The sequence below is a fragment of the Buteo buteo genome, chromosome 6, assembly GCF_964188355.1.
Source record: "Buteo buteo chromosome 6, bButBut1.hap1.1, whole genome shotgun sequence".
NCBI classification, from domain to species: domain Eukaryota; kingdom Metazoa; phylum Chordata; class Aves; order Accipitriformes; family Accipitridae; genus Buteo; species Buteo buteo.
The window spans coordinates 41570981-41593930 of record NC_134176.1 but is presented as its reverse complement, the minus strand read 5'-3'; the positions used below and the strand labels follow the sequence as shown (position 1 = coordinate 41593930).

The following is a 22950-nucleotide window of genomic DNA, read 5'->3' as shown; positions in this document are numbered from 1 at the left end:
CCACTTAGCAGTCCAGTTTCTGTTCTTCTTCTTCTCATGACTACAAACCCTGCACTTGCAATATGTGTTTAAGACAGCTCCCAGAACTAGCCCAAATTTATAGTCAAAGTCAGATACAAAATTTAAAAAAGGGAGGAAGAGAAAGTGTACTGGAAAACTATAATTGCTCTCTTCACTATATGTGTGATGGAAGGGAATAATACAGTACAAGAGAGATCTGTCCAAATCCATCCTTTATGCTGATTTTGAAAATACAGCACATTTTTGAGTCATACTATTTGTATGATCATTCCAAAACCAGGAATCTTTTGAAAAATCCTATTATTTTAATGCATGTTCTTACCTACAACTTTGATAACATCTTTGAAAGAATCTAGAAAGCCCAGTCCTATACCAACCACCTTCAGGCAGATATCATCCAAGCTTGCAGCAAAGGCACTGCCCCACATTCCTGCAGGAGAAACGTGGAAGAATTTAATACTCAAAAGGCTTTTCACAGTGTGACCAAAAGGCCTATAATTCAGCTGCCACTCATCATGGGAGAGGGCTGTCACTTGACCCCTACTATTCTAACAGGTAATGTTTGAGTTTAAACCTTTGAGTTAATCATGTGACAAATTCTGATGTAATAATACAATGCAGAAACTTCTCCAAGAGAAAATCTCTTCTATCAGCAAGGGAAAGATGGCAAGAGAATGGGAAGACCTAAAGCAGAAATTTTTGACAGGCAGCTCATAAAAAGAGTCTTCTTGCAGACTCAGGACACCAGACTAATACTATGAACATACACCTAAACCTTTGGAGAAAGATTTTACATTTTTCCCTTCTTCAAATTCTTTAGGAAGCAACAAAAAGGCATGGGTTTATGTTGATGAGCCCCAAAAGCAGCGTAGCTCCTTTCCATCTCCCCATTTTATTCATTACTGTAAGATCATACCTTGTAGAAAACAAATCCTAGGCTCTGGACGTTTCTGGACAAGCCGTCCCATGAAGAACTCACTGTCAAAGTTCTCTGTTCGGACAAAAGCTCCATATTTGCGAAATCCAACTTCATAGGGAGTGAACTCGCACCATTCTAAGAACAAGCCAACAGGATATTTATTAATCTCAGAGTAAACGTAGGTGAAAATGCCCATTTGATTTCTGTTCACACAAGGGAGACAGAAGGGAGTCTCCCTCTGCTTTTCACCTTCACTATGGATTTCCCTGCCACTCTTCTCAGTGATCCTCTATCTTACACATGATTAATAAAAACTCTTCTACAGGTTTTCATTGACTAAATACAACCTCCTTTCTTCCTGCCTTTTGGAAAAAAAAAAAAAATTAAAATCCCATCTTGTTCCATCTTGACTTTGTTACTGCAGAAATAACCTGCCTATTTTACTGCCACTTTAAACCATTCTGATGGCTCCCTTTTCCATCACAAATGGAAGCTAATTCACTTTTCTCAGCCTTTCTTCATGCTACTTACCATCTCTCAGCAACTACTACGGTACTGACTTGAAAACTCAATTGACCCACTGTGTCAGACTTCACTGTCTGCTTATCAAAGTGTCCCCTCATGCCTGAAAGCTTTCCACAAATATTTACAAATCAAATTCACTGTCATACACGCACACTTGTCCAGAGCAAAACAAACAAAAGTCCCATAGTGGTACGCAGATGGGACACAAGCGTTTCTGTTCCTGTCTCACTGTATCTACCCTCACTTGTTGCATCATATTTAAAGTTTCAAGTGACTTGGAATAGGACCAGTCTTCTTTTTTTTTACTGTAATTGTATAACCAGCAAGCACCCAGGCTGCTAAAAACCACAATTTTGATGATGCATGCTACAAGGTTGCCAACCCATCATTTTACATGAATCCTACACAAATTGATTATCTGAGACTATAAAAGAAAGTAGGTCACCTAATTACCAAGGACTCCAATCCTCTAATCAGGCACAGACTCATGTATTGTAAGAATCTTCCCTCTCAGTTCCTGAAAATTTCAGGCATTTTCTAGAAAAACATGCAGAGTGGCCAGCAGAGTTGAACTTCATTTCTCTGTTACAGCCATGATGAAGACATTTGCGATCAGGGTAGCATTCTGCCAAGCAGTATCCTATTGCCTGTTGCACTACCAACTGCTGCTTGAGCCAGGTTTCCTGTTGGCAGCCACTCACTACCCAAGGAACTGGATAGGTGAAAGGAATTTATGAATTTTAGCAAACAAAAATAAGTTTGCCATGTTCATACCTGCAAAGTCACCACTGCTAATATTGGGTCTCACATTGACAGCTGCATAGATAGGATAGGGGTTCTGGGCCCATTTCACTGCTTCTTGCTGATCAGACAGCTTTGATGGATCTTCCTGGTCACAAGCAAGGAAGGAAACGCACACTTTAGTCAGGTAAGTTCTGTGTCCATACTTCGACAGTTTGAAGCTGTTGCTTAGCATTCCTGACTAATAGTGCTACTGATTCAAAGTTCCTTTTCCTCCCTCTGTCCATGCATATGGTTAGATTTTGCCAGAATATTTATGCAGTTGCATATTTAGAATGTCTGGTGTTATTAATAGACTAGTTATCCCTCTGATTTCTGACTTCGATTAGCATAGCAAATACTGCACAGTAATGCCATTTTGCAAAACCAACATCATTCTCTCAGGCTTAACCTGCCCAGTAAAGAAACTATTAATTTAGTAACAGTCATTCCAAATAAACACTACATTTTTCTATAAGACTGATCTATACGACTTCATAATTCTTTACTAACGAAGGGTGCTGGGAACCCCAGGACAGAAAGAGATGAGAACTCTCTATGTTTATTCCACACCACCTATTCCAGAACAGTTCACAAAGGTAGAGAGTAATTGGTTTCTTGACACACAACACGTGGGTGGGCAGAGCTCCCACCTGGAAGACAAACAGCAATACACTTCCAAACATGAACTCTTTTACCTTCTGTTGTAGGAAATATTCCACAATAAGGCCCCACAAATCTGTAAAGGAAACTTTCCGTCCACTAATCTCCATTGCATTCAGCTCCTGGAAATAGTATTTCAGTCGTTCTGGGGAAAATGCCCCTGCTTTGCTGCTGGACACAGTACCCTGAGCTCTTCTGATTGCATCTTGAAGGTCTTTCTGTGACCAGTCAGGGTCTTGATATAATGTCGATAAACACCTGAAAATGCTTATATTAATGTCATCAGTAATAATGACCCTTGTGTAAACAATTTCAGCTAGTTATAATTAGTGCTGCAGCACCAAACTAAAAGCTTGAGAAGTCTAGCTAAAAGACAAAACATCATGAAGAGAAAAGAGACCATAATAATGGATTTCTGAACTCTGAAACATGCTGAAAACCCTGACACCTACAGGACAACTTCATCCTGATTGCTAACCTACCTTTCAAGGACGTTTCAAGCATCATATGCTAGCACACATGAACCAGTTCAAAAAGATGAGTTAACTCCAGGCCACAACAACCCTGAGAGACTGGCTGACAGCAAGGGTGCTACTGCACACAGCAATAGAGGCCATAGCCTTCATCAGAACACAGGTCTAATTAAATGAGAAACCGGTTTGGCCTATTGGCTATCCACGTGAACAGACGCCTACATTTGTTTGAAAGTCTGTTTCTGAATCAAAAGGGGCAGGCCATATCACAAGGTTAGTGGAAGAACTAGATACATAGGAGTTAACTTAACACATAAAGCTCTGGAAGGGAGGATTATACTGTCAGGTTGCACAACTCCTCAGTGAAATCATTTCATGAAAACAATGTGTAATTATGAGGGATGACTTCACCACAAACTCCAAGAACTGAACTACTGAAACATTCTAGCCATGTCTAACATTTCAGCACATTGCTCCAGTCCACCAAAGAGCAAGATGGTGCTATCCTTCTATTCAGCTGCATACACCATTTTGGAAGGTGTTGGCACAGTGGTCCATGTGGACATGTTTCCAGTGACTTGCACCACCTCGGTTATCTTCTTGGCAAGAGCAAGGAAATGGGGAAAGTTTTTGAAGTCGGGGCTCTGAGGGAACACACAGCAGTTTTATTCACGTAGTACGTTCTAGTATTCAACTGCCAGGCTTGCAAAAGCAGCAGATTCATAAATTTAGCCAGTAGCTGTATGGGTTAGAAGCATAATGGATCTCTTGGACTCTTTAGGATCCCCATCAGAACTCACAGGTGAGAACTGATAAAATATTTTACCTCGTTGTCTGTCTAGATGGCACAAATGCAGTTTTGGCCTTATTTTGCATCAGCACTACCATATTCACCTGTAAGCTTCTGGAATCAACACTGCATGTAACTTACCAAGTAGACCCAGAAATTCCACACAGATATATTGCAGCATCCAAAAGGCCCAGCTGCTGAAGCCCAGCAAGACTGCCATAGAACGAAGTCAGTGCTCTCATCCCACCTCCAGACCCCAGTACTGCTACAACTGGAACCTGCAGGCAGCAAACTCAGTCACAATCACAGACTTTTGAATTGCCAATAAATTACAGAACTAATCCCATTTCAGTCTCATTCTTATAAAAATAAGAGATAAAATCTCTATTTCTATTTACATTTCAAGTAATTTCAGGTTTGATTTCAACCAGAACTCCTTTCTCTACTTCGTAATTGGAATATATTGTATACTATAAAACATAGCAGTGTCATCTTAGGGACAGCCACTTACTGAAATTGTTATGTATATTATCACACATTTACTTGCATGCCATACAATATAAACATAAGAACAATAAAAGGGCAATAATTCTTATAACAGCACCCAAAGATCACACAGCAAGGTATCAGGCTACCTAGCTATAACAGTGTCCTCAAATCAGCAATTAGGAAGCTGTTCCTGTGATCTGAGCTTCAGTTTAACCATTCTGAAACAGACTTTCCCATCACAATTCAGAGCTCAGAGGCCAAGATACAAGACTTCAACTAAAGAAGGTACATACATTCTGAAATTTCAATTTTTTGTGTTCCAAAACACACACATATCCCTCAAAATGTTAGAAATATAACAACATTTGAGACTTCAGAACTGAAATGTCACAGGGATCTACCTCACACCATGGTGAATGCAAACCATGGTTTCTGTTGGTTACAGGCAAAGAATCCTACAATACCTAATTATCAACCAAGCACAAAGGATTTTACATATCTCATTACAGCACTGTGCTCCATACCTCATCTTTTGGAGGGGATTCTTTTAAGTGAAGAGTCTTCCTCAGTGTCTCTGAAACTATTTTCTTCCTTTTGTCCAAAAATTCTCTCTCCTCTTTACAGAGGTCAAAACCCAGACGTATATCAAGATCCCAAGTGCTGAAGTAGAAATTAAAACAAAAAAAACCCCAAAATCGTCAAGGATTTGTAATTACCAGGCAAAATCAGTTTCTGTGAATACACAGTCTAGGTGCTGATCTGAATCACTGGATCAAACTCTTAAATGAAGTTTTAGTGTATGTCTATACACCAGCTATTTTGTAACAGCAGCTTTTGGAAGTAAAAATGAAACTTCTCCCTATTGTATTTCTTCCTTAATGTATAAATACAAAGGTTGTGTCAAACAGTATTCAGATTAAGCTTCAGGAATTTCACAAAGAAAGAAAAGATTCTCAGTAGGTAAAGAAGGTTGTATGAGGAACAACTGAGATCACTGTATTGACATGGATGGAGAAATGAGGGGAAGAACGATTTTAAAAGAGAAATTTCTAAACTTAAGAGGCAGAAGGGGACAACTGAACGCCACTAAACTTGCCATGAGTTTGTGAAAGGGGAGCAGGATCTTCAGTTAATTACTATATACCCAATGACCCTATCAACTTACTAGCCAACTGCTCAGTTTTGTGTGTTATTCTTTCCTTATCTCTCCCTTCTTGCACCCTTCATCTATTTTATAGTTCAAGCTCTTCACACACTGAGATGTCCTTTCCTATTTGTCAGTACAGCACTGCACATATTTTGGAAACTACGTGTATCTAAGAAAGCTGATTAATATTTACACCACCAGCTATTTTATGTTTAAGTATTAGGAACACAAAACTTGTTCAGATTTTAGCAGGACTGACACCAATCCAATAGACAGTATCTGCAAAGTCAAGAGTCACAGCCTTCAGAAGAAAAACAACCAGGTATTTTTCTCTAATATATCCCAAGAGATCAATGGAGACAACAGACAGAACAGAAAACTCCCCAGAACAGCAGGGAGAGTCATTCAGTTCCTTCACTATGAGAATAAAGGCCTTTCCTGATTTTTAGAGGTCTTGGAGGCTCCTACTCACCTCTCTTCAGTTTTCAAACTCATATCCAAACTTTGTCCCTGTGAAAGGAGAGAACACATCTTGCAATTGGTAGCAATTACATAGGCGGAACTACTAAGTAGAGGTTATGACATCAACAGCATCACTAGATACTAACCAGAAAAACACATTCACCCACTAAACTACATCTCTGGAACACCTTTCCTTTGCACCTATTTTAGATATTTTCAATAGTCTCCACAGAAAGTAAAAACATTTACTCAGAGAGCAGGGTGAAGAAAATTATTTCTTCTGCAAGCTTCTTGCTTTTTGCCTCCTCTGGTATTTTTCATTCATACCCTAACAGACTTTTTGCTTTGGAAAGTGATGAACTTTATACTTATTTTTCAAGATGCAGCCATGAAAACATTTTTAGAAGAATTGCACTGAGTAATCTCAGTATTTCATTCTGGATAGCCAAGAAAATGGCACTCCTAAGAATCATGTGCAGCTTAACTTTCCAAATGTCTATAGGCAATGGGGAAAAAGTTATCCCAAGCATGTTAAAACAAGTGCAAAATGTTGACATTACCTTTCCCAGAGAAACGATTCTATCAACCTTTTGTCCAATAGGAAGGGAATTCACTGGTACAGTCCCCAATCCCATAACTGTAGTATGCTTTTCAATATGAGGGTTCGTACCATCCTAATAAAGAACAACATGTTTTTTGAGCTCTCCAGAAAAAAGTTAGATATTACTTTCATATGTCAAAACAGCAAACAATCCATACGATCATTATAACTAGATCTTTCCCAAAAGTCTAGGGCTTTTCAAGATCATTCTGCGCTCTGCTTGACAGATCTTTGCTGGGATTTTTTGTGTCACTCAAATAGCTTCTTTTTTTTTGGTTGTTTGGTTTTGGTTTGGGTTGTTTGGGTTTTTTTTTAAAATATATCTGTCTGCCACAAGGGAAAAATCTTTACCTCCAAATAGAAAATTTCCTCCCAAAATCATTGTGTTCTGACATGTGTCAGAAAGCTCACAAGTGAACTTGCATTCTGTCTTCATATCAGGATTTGGAAAAGATACCAACAAGGCAACAGTGTTAGACATACAGAAAAAATACCACTAAATAGGAAATAAGATAATAGCCTTAGGAACAAATGGGAGTATGCAATTAAAAAACCATAATTATCTTTACAAGCAGAGCAAAGTAAAGTTTGCCAGGAAATCTTTGAGTTTTCTCCCATGTTGTATTAGCAAGTGGCAAGCTCTCTTAACACAGAGCTTTCTGCAGATTCCTAAAATTAAAAGAGGCATATTTAAAAAACCCTTTATATCACAGGGCCACACTCAAACCTACACAGCCTACCAGGTGGGCTGGAGCCTTTACACACACTGCAGGCCTCAACCCTTGGGAGGAGACAGCAGCTTAAAGAAACAATACGTTGTCACCCTTCTCACAACAAGAACTGAAGACAGACAAGGAACTACCCACAGATTTCACAGATGTCTTCTGACCAAAAACACCTGTCCTGAGTCAAATGTCCCTCTAAGCCCACTGTCCTCCTCCTAACAGGAGCAAATAACATACATTTAGGTACAGGGCAAGCAACATTACTATATTCCTGGCACTCTCCTACCTCTGATAAGAGAGGAAAGGTCATACTGGATAGCTTTGTGCTCTAGGCCAGCTCTTGAAGGAGTATGTTCTGCTAGCTACCAGGGGTGGGTTGGTTGAGGTTTACCACCTGGGCTAATCTCCATGGTTGACTTCTACTGTGTTTTTGCTTGCCTGGCTCTGAGTTTTTGACTAATTAAGTCCAGGTCTCTCTCTTCATTTCATATTTGCTGCCCAACCAACTCTACTGCAAAGCTATTCTTCCATATTCTTTTTTGTGTTCTCTTCTCCATAGCTGCCTCTAGAGTAGTCAAGATCACCATCTGCATTCATGCTGCCCAACTGCTTGTGGGGATGAATAACATCACGGAATAAATAGTTTCCTTGCTCTCATTTTTAGTGTCAGGCCATACTGGGAGCAGTCACCACAATGAACATTCAGTCACTCCTATGGGATACACACACTGCATGGGTACCTGTAGAAACTGTGAAGTGATAGACAAAGCTAAATAAACCCTTGCAAGTGGCAAGTACAAGTTTCTGACAGAAAAGACTTGCTATAGAGTATCTCAACAGCTGAAAGCAAAGATGTCTTCATGTAGCAAGCATGTGCAGATTCAGATTTTTTTAATCCCCAAGTTTGAACAGATTTTAAAGTGTTGGGAAGGATATACTTCTAAGACAAGTTCACCTCCTTACCCAATGTCAAAGATCCAATGCAAAGTCTGACATTTTTATTCAATTTTTAAAATAAAAAATAGTAGTGTGTAAAAAGCAATGATAGAGAAAAAACATATCTCTCTGCTCATAAATTCCTAATATGTAACCAGAAAAATAATACATCCATTCAAGACAGGCTTCTAGCCTACAAAATTTTGATCTGAGCAATTACAACATTACAGAATTAAGTTTGATCAAAAAGGTGTATCTGGAAGCGATTAGTAACCTTCATAATAGATGGTCCCTAGCACCACATACATATAGTACTCCCCAAGAAACTTGCTTCCAATGCAAGCTTTTGACATCCACGGGTAGCTGAATAATATACCCAAACCTGACAGCCCTAAACATCTAATGAAGCCCCTGGCCTTCTCATGATCAAATTAAGACTGTTCAATTTATGTTTAAGGACACTTTCATGGACCAAAAGGTACTGGTTTCAGAGTGTATTTATTCAAAAGTAGTCTGTAAACTTTGTAGCAGTCAGCACAGATGCTTACCTGTAGGACAGATATGGTTTGCTCCAGCTCCACTTGCAGTTCTGAACACATTTCCTTATCCACATGAAAGACAAATGAGTTTCCATAATCCTTCTCATTGCCTGGCCTCCAGGGAATACACAACTGCTTCTGATACGCCCCTGGAACAGACACCTTGACCTCACAGCTCCCTGTGCATTAGAATAAGAAGTTTAGACCACAGGAGCTATTTAAATAAATGTTCAAAATCAGATACTTGTTAAGTGTAGCTGAGACTATGAAAACACAAGCAAAAACTCTCTTGTGTGGTACCAGTGGATGTGACCCAATACTATTTAGCATTAAAAATAAAAGCAAAATTAACTTAAAAAGTCAATTTTGCAGTCAGTAAATAAAAATGCACTGTATAGACAGAGAATCAAGTCTTCCCCCTCTCCCAGGGAACAAACATGCTGAAAAGTAGATCTGACTTCAACTCTGCAGGTAGCCCTACCTTGCTGTCTCTCTCCTGTTTTTTCCTCTTTGTTGACAGTGCCTTGCAGAGACAAGCAAGGATGAACCTATGAAGAAAAGAAACCACCTCTGGTTATGAGATTTTAGTTCACTTCTTTATTGAAGCTTAATCCACCTACTATATTAGGTATAGGTTTACAGCTGCAAGCTGTCAAAAAAACATTACGGATTATTTTGATCTTTCAAATAAAAAGCAAGTTTTATTTCAGCAGGATGGGATTATTTGCTTGTTTCAAAAATCAAAACCACTCTTTCTATTCCAATTACTGGGGTTTTTTTGCAACTGGTACTTCATAGTTACAAGTTCTCAACACCTGTTTTTTTTCTGTTGTTTTACCTTTTTTTTTAATGCATGTGTGAGTACCTATTCAGAACTTGTTCAGATCCAGGTAAGCACTTAATAAATTCTGCCATGACTTTCTGTCCTGGATTGTCTACGTCCTCATGAAATTTAGTGTCTCATGCCATTCAATCGCCAGCTTCCCTTCTAGGACAGCAGATGAGATACTTAATTGGCCATAATTACTCTAAAAGATAAGATACTACTCCACTGCTTGAATGTAAGACTGATTTGCTACGGGAAATGGGAACACAAAAGACTCTCTCATGTGAAATAGTTTGCAGAACTAGGCTGTTAAATGCCACCAATTTTTCCTGAAAAAATGTTAAAACTCTACATTTCGACAATGATGAACTCTTTCCCATCCTTTTCTCCTTATTAAAAACATCGCTCCAGTCCCTTTAGTTTGAGGGCAGAAAAGAGGTGGTAACACCTGTATTTTTAATGTATAATGCACTGATTTTCTTAGACTGATTGCCCCAAGAGAACAGACAAATCCCTCAAGACCAAAACTCTTGAGTCTGAGAACAGGAGGCATCACCTACTTACTAATGGCACTGATAAAAGCTTAGAAATAATACATGTTAAGATAACAAGGGGAACTGTACCTGGCCAGCATCTAGGCTAGAAACCTCAATACAATCTGCAAGACTCACTAGCCTCCTAAAGACATTTCTTGATTATACTTTTTAAAACAGCCATACTAGGAAAAAAAAAAAAACAACACCCCCCCCCAAAACCAACCCTTTCTGTGAGTTGGTATCAAGTTTTAAAAATTGACAAAGCTTTTTAAACCAGCAAATTAAAAAAGAGAGGCAGATGTGGGAGAGAGTAAGAGCTATTTGGAAGCAGGATTGGAATTCTCAACAACTCTTGTCCTCTTGCTACTAAAAACCTACCTTTCAGGAGTAAATCCCAACATATATGTAATTGATTTCCATGTACTCACCACAAGGACTCCATTGGTCAAGACCTCTGTAGGGGCATCTGAGCTGTGAAAGGAAGAGATTTCATGCAAATGAGTTTTGTTTTTAATTTGCTTCATCCTACTTTATAAACTAACTGCCTGGATAAGTGGTGGGGGAGAAAGGTCCTCGGTGTGAGAGGTCTATGCAAACTAGACTGACACCAGGTATATTTCCCTTCACAGAACAATGGGGGGGAGAAATACTGAAGAAAAAATTTGTCTGCAACTATAAGCATGTGCTATAAGGCCTCCCCATCTCAGTTATTTTGATAACCTAGAGAAAAGCTGAGCTGAGACAGACTATCAGATAAAGTATTCCTTTGTTTATATTGCAAGATTAACTGTGAAAGCTTTCCAGTCTTAAGTAACTCATCCACAAAATATTCATTTCTTTTGCAGCGCTGCCATTCCCATGAAGTCCAGCAAAATTTTATTTCTTTTTTGGTACCCTAAAAGTTTTGGTGACTTGAGCTTTAAGTATATTTGTGATCAGCCATTGGTGAATCAACTTGAACACCACAGAGAACTGTACAGCATTAGCCTTTTTATGGGCAAGGCTGTCCCTGCACAGAAAAAACAACTAAGACAACATATCTGCAGAGCACAAGTTCATTCAGCTCTTCAGGTAAGACTCACCATTTCTCCAAGTAAAACTCTACGTCCAGCTCTTCATTAGCCTTTGAAAATAAAAGTTGGACACACGTGACCCTTGATCTTGAATATTATTATGAGAAGTTTTTCCAAGAGATTAAGCGTTCTTCTTGTTACAAACTATAATAACTATTTTTGTTGCTTTTACAAAAGCTCCAGTTAAATTTTGGAAAGTTTAAATTTATGCCTTTTGTTGTTGTTGTTCTTTAAATATTCCTCTCCTCCTGGACATATCCTATATGACCAGACACATCTATGTTTGAAGACACAAGTGCACACAACTGAGAGTTGGCTCTCAGATCCACTACCCTGCTAATGAAAAAAAACAAACAAACAAACAAAAAAAAAACCCACAAAACTCTTCTGGCTCAATTACCATACCACTGCAGTGCCATCTCTGCAAACAGCTTCTACATGAGGCTTTGTGCTTCCTCCCATTTATTATTTCAGCAGACTGTACTCTTAACTCATTGCTGCCTTTGTCTTTGAGAGACATTGATCCAGCCATCTTTCCCCCTACCACAGCATACTGTAAATGCTTGATATCAGACCTAACGCAGCTTTTAAAATAACCAAGTAGAAGCCAATCTATGTAATTCTCTTTACTGAAGTTGAAGTTTCCAGTTCCACAAATACTGCTCAAGATGACTTACACGTTCCCACTAACTATGTCCCGTTTGCTGAACAAGGGAGTTACAAAGCCTCTTTCTATGATCACAAATAATTTAGAGTGCCTGTGACACTGACCAACACCTCCCTGCTAACTGCATACCAGTTAGTCTGCTTCTGACTATACCAGCACTGACTAACAGTACTGAAGCCAGATTTCTCAAGACGACACATCATTAGCTCAGCTTTAATCCAGACCTATTGCAGCAATGTGTTTGAAGCAGTTACAAAAAAGATCAGACTCGTGATGTGGCTTTAGCTACGTAAAACAAGCTGTCTTGTTGCAAGTCCATAAACAGGTGCACAGGGACTGAGAGCAGCTAATATGCACCCATGCCACCCACATAAAGCAGAGGTTAAATGTAACTGAACATAACTCAGGGAAAACAGCCTTTTCTTAGGCTTTTGACTTATTAAATATGGAAGTAACCTTTGCAGCAATAAACTTCTTCACTGCGAACTGATGATGATCAACTAGGCAGTCTGCAGTCCCCACAATGATTGCTGACTGCAAATGCCTTTAATTTTAAGCCCACTTTAAGCCCCCTCTAGTCTCCTGAAAATTCAGTTCCCTTTAAAGGTGTTTTAACATCTTCTGAAAGAAAGCAGTCATCCCAAGTTTCATTTAGTTAGGCATCCGAAAGACTGTGGAACACACACACACACAAAAAATAATCACTAGGAATTTTAGAAACATCTCAGATGATAGTAAAACCATATATGCTGTTGTCAACTGCTGACACATTTTCCCTTTCTGGCTTCTACATACAGATAAATCAACTAGCATGTACTGCTGGATTTCTGTAATGATGAGATGCAGCTAGTCACAGTTGACCTGGAAGGAAGCCAGGGACTAACCTCAGGGTTCAACCTGAAAGTGCGCAGCAAGGGCTGACCCAGCTTCATGCCCCCTACATCAAAGACGATAGATGTGAGCTCATCGCTGACGAGGACATCCTTATCATAGAGTGTCAGTTCCAGAATGTTCTAAAACCAAAGAGAAACAAACAGCCTCAGATGAAGAGACAGAAACACTTCCATAAACCTGAGTACCTGTATCCAATAGACACTTTATGCATTAATCAATACCTTTCCCCTTTCCCACTCCTGAAGAGAATTCACTATTTCCAGCAGGACTTACAGCATAGTTTAAAAAAAGTTCCTAGTTGATAGTGTTTAGCTAAAAGATTTTCTGATCTTCCCAACTAGAGAGAGGCCCCAACCAAATGCATGTGGCAGTACTCTCCACGAGCTTCAAGCACAGATTTGCCTGAGGAAGCAACAGCAATTTCCACTCTTTCAGCATGATTCAGTCCAGGATGTTATAGGGACCTATCACTTCCTGCTCAGCACTGTCTCAGAGCAGGCAAGTCCAGCAGAAACTAACTGAAATAGATACAATGAGTACATATAGCACCCCAAAAATGGCCCTGCAGCAACTAGTTTTCAAGGAGACAAGACTGAACTTAAAATTGTGCCGGCGTAGCCTCACAACAGTAAACACACAGAGACCTTGTGAGACTGCAGGGGAAGAAAAAGCTCACACACTCTAAAGCTTAGTTTGCAATTTTCTTACTATTTAAGTCAATTACCATTCCACCTTTGTCACCAACCATTATGGGAAGGTACTCCAGTGAGTGGGATAGTTAATATGCACCTTATTCCAAAGCCTAGGATGTTATTTAAAGCAATAGTACCATACTAACACTAGCCTTTTAAAGTACAGTTTCCTTCCCTCTACCATTAATGTCTACTTTGAGAATGAATGCTGGCAATCTGAAGACTTTTTCAATACTCTATTAGGTCATGCTCAGACAGCAGACAGATGTACTGTCTCTAAAAGTTTGAATTTTGTTTTTCTCAATCACAGGAACTTGACTGAATGAACTAAGTGGCAAAGTGATTTGAAATTTAGTTCCCATTATTGTCACTCAGCCACCTGTCTGTGTAAAGCAAGTAGAGCTACAAGAAGGTAACTGCTACTCTGTGAAAGTAGAAGCAATCCTCAAATAGAAACCTGCTTTAGCAAGGAATTTCCTTGAACTCTACCACGTAGTGCCATGACTTCCCTTTCCTGAGTTGCATCACAAGGACATTTATGGAAAATTCTAGCTGCAATTTACACAAGAGTGCAGTTACAAACTGCTGTGGTTATCACTGGACATGCATGGTACAGTTTTTTGTACCACCGAAGACGACTGACACCTTACAAGCAACACTGATTTTGAGGGTAATAAAGATCCCTTGGTTTTGAATGAAGTATCAAAAGTAAGCCAGTACACAAATGCAGATAGCCCAACCAGCTCCACAAAGCGCACTCCTTACCTTGACAGCACTATGGATTCGATACTGGAAAGTTTCATTCCATTCTGGGTTATCAGAATTGTCAACAACCTGAGTTCGGGAGACTATGGGAGACGCAGTGGGCAGCTTTATTTCCACGTAGCAGTCTGCCTTGGACACTAGAGCAGAGAGTGTAGAGACAGACATCAGAACAACTTTAATCAAACATACTCTTTCCCATGAGCTCCTAATTTTCTAGATCTCATTGTATCATAGAAACATGCAAATTTAAGGCTGGACTTGTAAAGCAAAAGCCTTTAATGAAGTACACTTCTTTAAACAGAAGCAAATTCAACATTAGGTACCTATACTTCTTTTTTTCTGGTTCATCCAAACCATAAAGCCCTTCATAAAAGAGACTACTATTCGAAATGAGGAAGATCAACTTTTCAACAAAGATGACTGCTGGTATCAGGCTCATTGCCTCTTGTCCTGTCACTGGGGACCACTGAAAGTGTCCGGCTTCATTTCCTTAACATCCTCCTTTCAGATACTAGTACACATCCCCCTGAGCCTTCTGTTCTGCAGGCTAAGCAGTCCCAGATCTCTCAGCCTCTCCTAGTGTGAGAGACGCTCCAGTCTGTTTACAGTCTTAGTGGCCCTTCACAAGACTCTTTTCGGTAGCTCCAATATCTCTGTTAATGGGGTCCCTAGAACTAGGCACAGTACTCCAGATGCAGCCCCACCAGCGCTGAGCAGAGGGGAAGGATCACTTTGCTTGCCCTGTTGGCAATGCTCCTCCTAATGCAGCCCAGGATACCATTAGCCTCCCTGGCAGCAAGGGCACATTGCTGGCTTACGGTCAGCTTGCTGTCCACCAAGACCCCCAGGTCCTTTTCTGCAAAGCTGTTCTCCAGCCAATCAGCCCCCAGCATATGCTGGTGCACAGGGCTGATCTTCCCTGGATGCAGGACTTCCATTTCTTTTTGTTGAACTGCATGAGGTTCCCATCAGCCTGCTTTTCCAGCCCATTGAGATCCCTGCTGGATAGCAGCATCACCCTTCAGTGTACCAGTCACTCCTGCCAGTTTTGTAACATAAGCAAACTTGCTGAGGGTACACTTTGCCCCATCATCCAGATCATTAATGAAGACACTGAACAATATGGGAACCCCTAGGTTACACCACTAGTTACTGACTTCCAACTAGACTTTGTACCACTGATCACCACCCTTTAAGCTCTGCCATTCAGCCAGTTTTCAGTCCAACTCCCTGTCTGCTCATCTAGCCCATAATTCATCAGGTTCTCTATGAGAATACCATGGGAGACAGCGTAAAAAGCCTTACTGAAGTCCAAGTAAACAATATCCACCACTGCTATACCCTCATCTCGTCTGGCCAGGAGCTGAGCTTTCTGTTTACATTCCCTAAAAATAACCAATTGTCTCGGAGTCCTTCCTTCTTCCAGTTAAGGCCCCTTTAACAATGCAAGTATGAGAACCATTCTTCACTCCAGTTGAACAGAAAGGCCATAAAAAGAACTTCTCTTCACAGTGTGATTCTAGCCCTCAGCCTTTCAGGAGGGTTCTCCATTCCCCAGACAGTCATTTAGCATTCCAATAGTTCAGTGTTGGATGCCAGATATAAACTTGAGGCAGGCAGACTACCTTACTGTATTAAAACTGAAGGAATTAAATCTCAAGAGCGTTTTAAAGGTCCAAATGCCCCAAACAGCCCTAAGAGCTTTACTTAACACAGATGCATAAGAGAAAGGGAATATATACCATGCTATCAAAACCAGGAACAGGTAAAAAGCAGTTTGTCTTGGAATCAGTCAACCACCTACCCTCTTAAAAAGCTTCAATTACATCAACAAAATAGCAGGCACATGAAAGAAAGCACTACTACAACTGAGAAAATAAATATTTGGAAGCTAGAATTGAAGCTTACTACTTCTAGCGCAAGACGACTGTTCAGCAGGAGCAAGGGTGAAGTTTAGCATGACCGGAGGGCTGAACCCAGACAAAGGAACACAGAATGGGCCACAGTAGGATGTGTAAAGGAGCAGGGAAGCAAAACATCACCAGGACATACTCGATCTTGTTCTGCAAGTAGCAGGGTTAATCTGCAGCTTGGCCTTGTATAAGCTTTTAAAATATATATAATGCTTTACAAGAGAAGCCTTTGTTCAGACATAAAGGCAATATACTATGTGTAGATAAGAAGTTCCCATAACAATGCTACCTGTGTTACAGGTATACATACAACAAATAGTCTGTTTTCATAACACCTTGACTAAATACTTACACAGATCTGTACCCTTGATGTTTCTGGCTCGGAGAACTTTTACTGTTAGGTTGTAGTAAGGGTGCTTCTCCCACTGAAAAAAGAGAAACAAGCTCAGCATGTAACTCAACTGCAATGCCTGTTCTATAACCACATCAGTATCAGTCCAGAGAAATGGATCAGACCAGCCAGCCCAAAATAAACTATTAATGAGTCAGTTTGGGAACATACACAGCACTTTCAGTGTCCTGGAAGAAGACTAGAGGACTAAAGGAGTCTAGAAGGATACTCAATTCCCTTTCAGCACGGCAATGCATGATGTCTTAGGATAACTCCTCACAGACTTCAGAAAATAAGTCCCTTATTTAGGGTTTCCTCTAATTACAGAACAATTTTGAATTTCTTCGTTAGTTCATTCCTGCTGAAGGATAAGCAGACACTGAAGCTGCTCAAATGATTTTCATCATGACTTGGCTAGTTTAAGACTATTTGCCAAGGGCACACGCATGCTTAAGTAACAGCAGACACAGCGAGAATCTTAACAGCATGGTCTAAAGACATAGAAAGCATACACTGTTTACAAAGAAGAAAAAACTCACTTTCTTGTAGGAACACATACTTCATGGCAGTTTGAGCAAGAAAAGACAAACCTTAAATTCCTTTTCATTCTGGACTGTTATTGGCATCAGCACTATAAACATGCATGCCACTTTACCAGCGTAGATCAAAATATAATCCTTGCTCTTGAAAGCTTCTGGGAGGCTATTTTTGGAAAGTAATGTTAGTATCTAATTGCCTGGATGTGAAGAGGAAAAAAAAGCCTGACTGAATCCTAGACGATCATGAAGGACAAGGGCGGGGGGGAAGACAGGAGAAAACAGCTTGAAAGGATTTAGTGCAGAGACCGCACAGAAGCAGCTGTGTAAGGTTCATGAACAGAATGGGATTCTGCCTCATTTCCATCAGTTATGACACAATTCTGTCCAGCTAAGAACCTTTTTTATTCTTAAATCCCATTTCAAAATGCTTTTCACAAGTGGTCACTACTTCACGTTCATCATTTTCTACATGGTTGGCTTGAGACCAGAGTTTAATTTCAGATATGCTAAGTATTCATCTACAACTGAATTCAATGGGATCTTCACCTACAACAAAATGCTGCAGTACGCCAAACATTATATAAAAACATTGGCCCTACATATCACTAACTAGGATCTCAAGGAAACCAATGAACCCTGAACTGTCAAACTCTCCTTGAATATTCGTTATCTGATAAATGGAACTGTACTATGTTTGTTAAGCAGTCACATACTTCTGGAGTTTTCCATATTACTTACCACTTTAAGATACTTACCGGCTTTTGCAAAACAGGGTTTGAACAAAACCCAATAAAACCAAGACATACATAGTATATTGAACATCTTTGTACTGAGTACCATCCACCCTGATGAACAAGTAAAAATTACAGATTGTCTAAGATATCTCACATGCAGGTGCTAAATTAAATTTGTGCAGATAAACTCCAATTATACCATTATTAGTGTTAAAGGACTTCTACTTGCAGCATCAATGTGCTGAAGATACTCCTTCCCTCATTTGTTTCTGGGAACAAACCATGCCTTCACATCGAATTTCACCATGAGCTCTATCCTTCAGATGCTAGTTTTTCCTCCTTTTTAAACCTTTCCTAATCACCTCTATTTTGTTCAGTCACTGACACTAGTTTCTCAGGCAAAGCCTGACCTCCTTTCTACCTCATCAAGGTGGGGAATGGACTACAGAAATTCAAGATTGCATATGTGATTCTCGACGACTTCCTAAAGGTGCTGCAACTCTTCAGGTTGTTGAGAAATGAAGCTACATAATCACACCCCCACTGCTGCCAAAGCAATCTTCACTCAGGTAGCCTGACTATCATCTGGAAACCTGACACCATCAGCAGAGGAAGCACAGTACACCCTGAAGACAGCATATCCTTCTTTTACTGCACACCATCTATCAACATACAGTTACATGTTCAAAATAAAGTCCTTTCCAAAGGTCTCTAACAACCTTTGATTTGCAGTCAGTCATTACACAGCTGAGGATACATTTTCCACACCCAGATCATAATTTAAGGGCACGTAACACAACAGACATTTCACTGTGCTCCCAAGTCTGTGCTACCAGTTATGCCAGAACCTTCCCATCTGTCCTTTCTACTTATCTTTTAGCCAAGGCACAGCAAGGTCATAACATGTTGCAAGGTGAGCATGCAGAGTAATGAAGCATGAGAATATCAGATATGTTCTATCTGAATGCATCAGGGAAAAGGCAGGCAAGAAATCTGTATGGGAAATGAGCAACAAACAACAACAGTTCTGCCTATACCAGTGTACGTGACAGCACACCGACATACGCAATGGGTGCAAGCAACCTGTTTCTACTTTGCAGTTTAATGATTTTTCAGAATCACCTTTTCCAGAGCTCAGAAGAGTGCACCTGAAGCAAAAACGCTCTTGAAATCCTGAAATGAGCATACAAGACTGAATTTTCACACACTCAACCCTGCTAACAACTGTTAGCAATAATAGCAAAATCAGTAGCAAATAAAAATGTAACTTCTAAGCCATATTTTCTTTTGTGTTCAGAGCTACCAGGCAACTCAGGTAGCTCAAAAAAAAATGTCTGGTTTAACAAAGGAGCACTTTCTCCCCATGTTGTTCCTGCTCCCAGGTAAACACCGCTGCCCATAATTCCCACCCTTGTGGTCGAAGTGCCACAAGTTTGCTTTTAAACCCAAAAGCAAACTCCTGGCTTTCCTAGGCACCCCTTGCTCTTTCCTTCCTCTCACAGCAGTGTGCACCCACAGTCATGAAAGGAGACTTCAGACCCAGTCCTAAGAACCATGGTCTTCTGGAGGGCAAGTTTTATGATCAGTCGGGTGATACGAGTAGTGCTAGCAGCTCAGTATGACAACAGCAGTGGCAAACACTGGGCTCGCTCCCACTTATATTGCTGTTTGTTTTTAGATATGTGAAACTAAGGCTAAACTCTGGAAAATTAGAGATCTGATCATGTTGAATTTTTATCACACAGCAAGCAGAAGTGTGGACAGGCACAGAGGCAGCAAGCCACCTTGTGACATCTAATGATCACCTCAATTTTAAGTTGTAGATTGAGGTGTGGGGGGCAGCAGGACAGGTCATCAGATGACAGACCAGATCTCCCAGGGAAAGGCTCCTTCGCAAACATTTAGTGCAATTCAAAATCGAGGTTATTGGCCAGGCCATCGTATACAATGGAATGATTATACACCAGTTAAAGGACAAACACATTGAAACCACTTTATCTAATGTGGTTGTGCTGCATTATGAACAGGGTGTGAAGTCATCGTTAATCTTTGTCTACTGTAGATTATTAAGCCCTGTGGGATAAGTTAGAGAGCAGAAAGGAAGGGAATGGTAATCAAGGATATTTAGCAAGAAAACAGATAAGCACTATTTTGTCTCTACTGATGAGAAGTGCAGTATTCTGCACTCTCCTCCCCCACCCCCAAAGTACATGGCATCAGCTTAATTCTGCTCCCCAAAACCTAAGGAAAGAGACCTGCTCTGCATTGCCTCACACAGACCCTGAATTTACTAAAAACCTGGAATCTCCATTAGCATTCTTGTTATCCAAAATTTTCCCCTGACTATAAACTTTTTGATTAATTCCCGCAGAAGCGCAGGACTGGTTTTCCACACGTGCAGTAACAGCAAGTCACTGCCGAACACATCGGCTAAGGAACGGTGTCTCAAAGACAGCGCTCCAATTTGTCTTACCCGCCAGTGATAAAACCCAGTCTCTTTCCTCTCCTTCCTTTGGAAAAGCACAGCTGCCAGAAAAGGCAGCACTCTGGGTGGAAATGGGCCCCGCAGCACCTCATGGAACATGGGAAAAATGTCCCGTCGTCTCCGCAGAAAACCTGACAGGGAAACACAGAAAACAGAGAAGTCCCCAGGCGCCTGGCTGCGAAGGGCTGCTCTTCACAGGCTCGCTCTGAAGTTTTGCGCAGGACTGGGCTGCGCTCCAACTGCGAGAAGCGGAGGTGTGGCCTGCGCTTGCCAAACAACCCAGTTCAAAACCTCGCTGGCAGGTTTTTCAAACACTGGTAAAAGATAAGGGCAGCAAAGTAGCACCAAACAGGGAAGCCCTGGGTAGGAGGAAGCACCACTCCGTGATTAAGCCACAACCTCAAAACCCCCAGTCCAGATTTCCTTTGAGAGTTCCAGCAACCTGACCTAGGACTTTGACCATTTTAAACCCTCTCAGAGTTTCAGCATAGCCTAAACTAGTATTTTTAATATAAAGAAATTCCCATCTTACAAGCCTAAAGCAAAGCCAAATTTGTCATTGACTGTAGCTGTTGTAAGAAGTTTCAGGGAGGCCTGAGCAGAGACACCACAGCATGGTCTGCATTAGGATACCTGAGAGAATATTGATTCACCACCATGTCTAACCTTTCGCTATGTGAGTGGCCTGCGCATGTGCCCCCTTTATTCTCATTTCCATGTAGCTCAGTATTGATTCTCCACCAAAGGTTATTGAAAAATTGTACAACAGATTGGGCAGATTTTTTTATGCATCTACCATGTCTTAAGAAATATTTAAGTAGTAAAGGAAGTGGTTAGTTTATTAACAGCTGCTGACAGCTGGCTTGTCTGGAGCTTTTTATTAAAGAGCTTAAACTGAAGCAGCAGACCAAAAAACAAACTTAAGTGTTTCAGGAATTAGAAAGTGGCAGAGAATGTATGAAAGCCAGTAATGCAGGATGTCACCAGCTCCACACAAACATGAGAATGTGACACATTCTCAGCAAGGTCCCATTCATTAATCATTTCCTGTCATTAGTGTCAGTCACTAGATCAGAATTCAAGAAAATTAATAAAAGCACAGGCACTGACATTTAGAACACAAACAAGTCAGTACTAGTTAGTGAATTCACAGACTTAAGAGTCAATGCACAGGCAAAAAGCAAACATCATACCATTGCAGAACAGCCAGCAACTGCTGTAAAGCTCTTGTGTGGTACTAAACGGCTTGGTAAAGATAGACACTGGGTTGAAGAAGCAATTTCTTTGCATTTCTACATACCCCTGCATTCAAAGTGAAGGACTGTCATATTAGGTTTTATTTATCTTCGAAAAACTGTAGAATCATAAGTGTGATTTATTTAATCTAATATAGCTCAACTATAAATTACCAGAAAATTGAAGCAGCCTTACACAGTAAGCTAACATGGAGAAACTACACTAAACAGCTTATTACAGGCAGTATATAAAGCCTGTATTTTATCTTGCAAGTGCCCAATTGCATTTAAAATCAGGCTTATCTGCCTTCTCCTGAAGTTCTCTCTCATCTTCCAATGAAATCTCAGCACAGGGATCTCATGTTTATATAATTTCTCTTGAATTTCTCTCTCAAGAAAAACTGAAAACTCTTTAGAACATATGCTTAAGAATTGTTTCATAGTCAACAGATCATCCATTAGCAAACAGTGTTTAGGTGCAGTTTTAGCTATCTACAGACAATGTTGACAGCCAACTTCATATCCAAAGAGAAGCTACTTTCGTCATTTCCTAGCAGACTAAGAAAACAAGCAAGCAAAACAGCATCAAAACATGAGGCAACACAGATGGCCTCCCACCTGGTAACTTAACTTCTGCTTGGATTAGTATCCCCATAGTGGTAAAGGTAGATGTATACCTACATTTCATTTAGTTATTTTGTTGTCAGCAAGCATGAACAAATGACACCATCACCAACTATACTATATCGTACTTAAAATGTGTGTAGATATCACAAGGGACCTCTTTTGCTCCCATTCGCAGCACTAAGAGGAGAGCTGAGATACAGTACATAATTAGAAGAGATGAGATTCCAAAGGATGCTATCAAGGTTTTGATTTGGGTTTATTTTTTGGTGGGTTGGTCTTCTCCAGAAATACCAATGTACTCAATTGTCCAACACAGAAACAAAATATTCTTCTTCAGTGCTGATATCTCCCATTTCTATAGAATGTGAAAACTGAGGATCTATATTCTACTTCCAACACTAGACTAGTTTATGACCTACAATTCAAGCAGCTACAAACCTGTGAATCTAAGCATTTCCTGATTTGGTCACACAGAGCTCAACATCCCTCCTCACCCCGAAACA

General features: G+C 40.3%; 1 protein-coding gene across 1 annotated transcript in view; it reads right to left on the bottom strand.

The window, feature by feature from the left end:
• The window catches only part of PLA2G4F (phospholipase A2 group IVF), a 30412-nt gene that overhangs the window by 5023 nt on the left and 2439 nt on the right, over window positions 1-22950 (bottom strand). Inside the window, exons 2-17 of the mRNA XM_075030655.1 lie at window positions 20574-20716; window positions 16789-16861; window positions 14524-14660; window positions 13057-13185; window positions 11515-11555; window positions 10861-10903; window positions 9552-9618; window positions 9080-9249; window positions 6830-6943; window positions 6280-6317; window positions 5185-5320; window positions 4313-4449; window positions 2944-3166; window positions 2240-2354; window positions 938-1075; window positions 344-451 (exon numbers count right to left, since the gene is read on the bottom strand). Of these exons, the coding sequence (XP_074886756.1) occupies window positions 344-451; window positions 938-1075; window positions 2240-2354; window positions 2944-3166; window positions 4313-4449; window positions 5185-5320; window positions 6280-6317; window positions 6830-6943; window positions 9080-9249; window positions 9552-9618; window positions 10861-10903; window positions 11515-11555; window positions 13057-13185; window positions 14524-14660; window positions 16789-16861; window positions 20574-20684 (1780 nt within the window). The 5' untranslated portion in view covers window positions 20685-20716. The remainder of the gene's footprint in view (window positions 1-343; window positions 452-937; window positions 1076-2239; window positions 2355-2943; window positions 3167-4312; window positions 4450-5184; window positions 5321-6279; window positions 6318-6829; window positions 6944-9079; window positions 9250-9551; window positions 9619-10860; window positions 10904-11514; window positions 11556-13056; window positions 13186-14523; window positions 14661-16788; window positions 16862-20573; window positions 20717-22950) is intronic.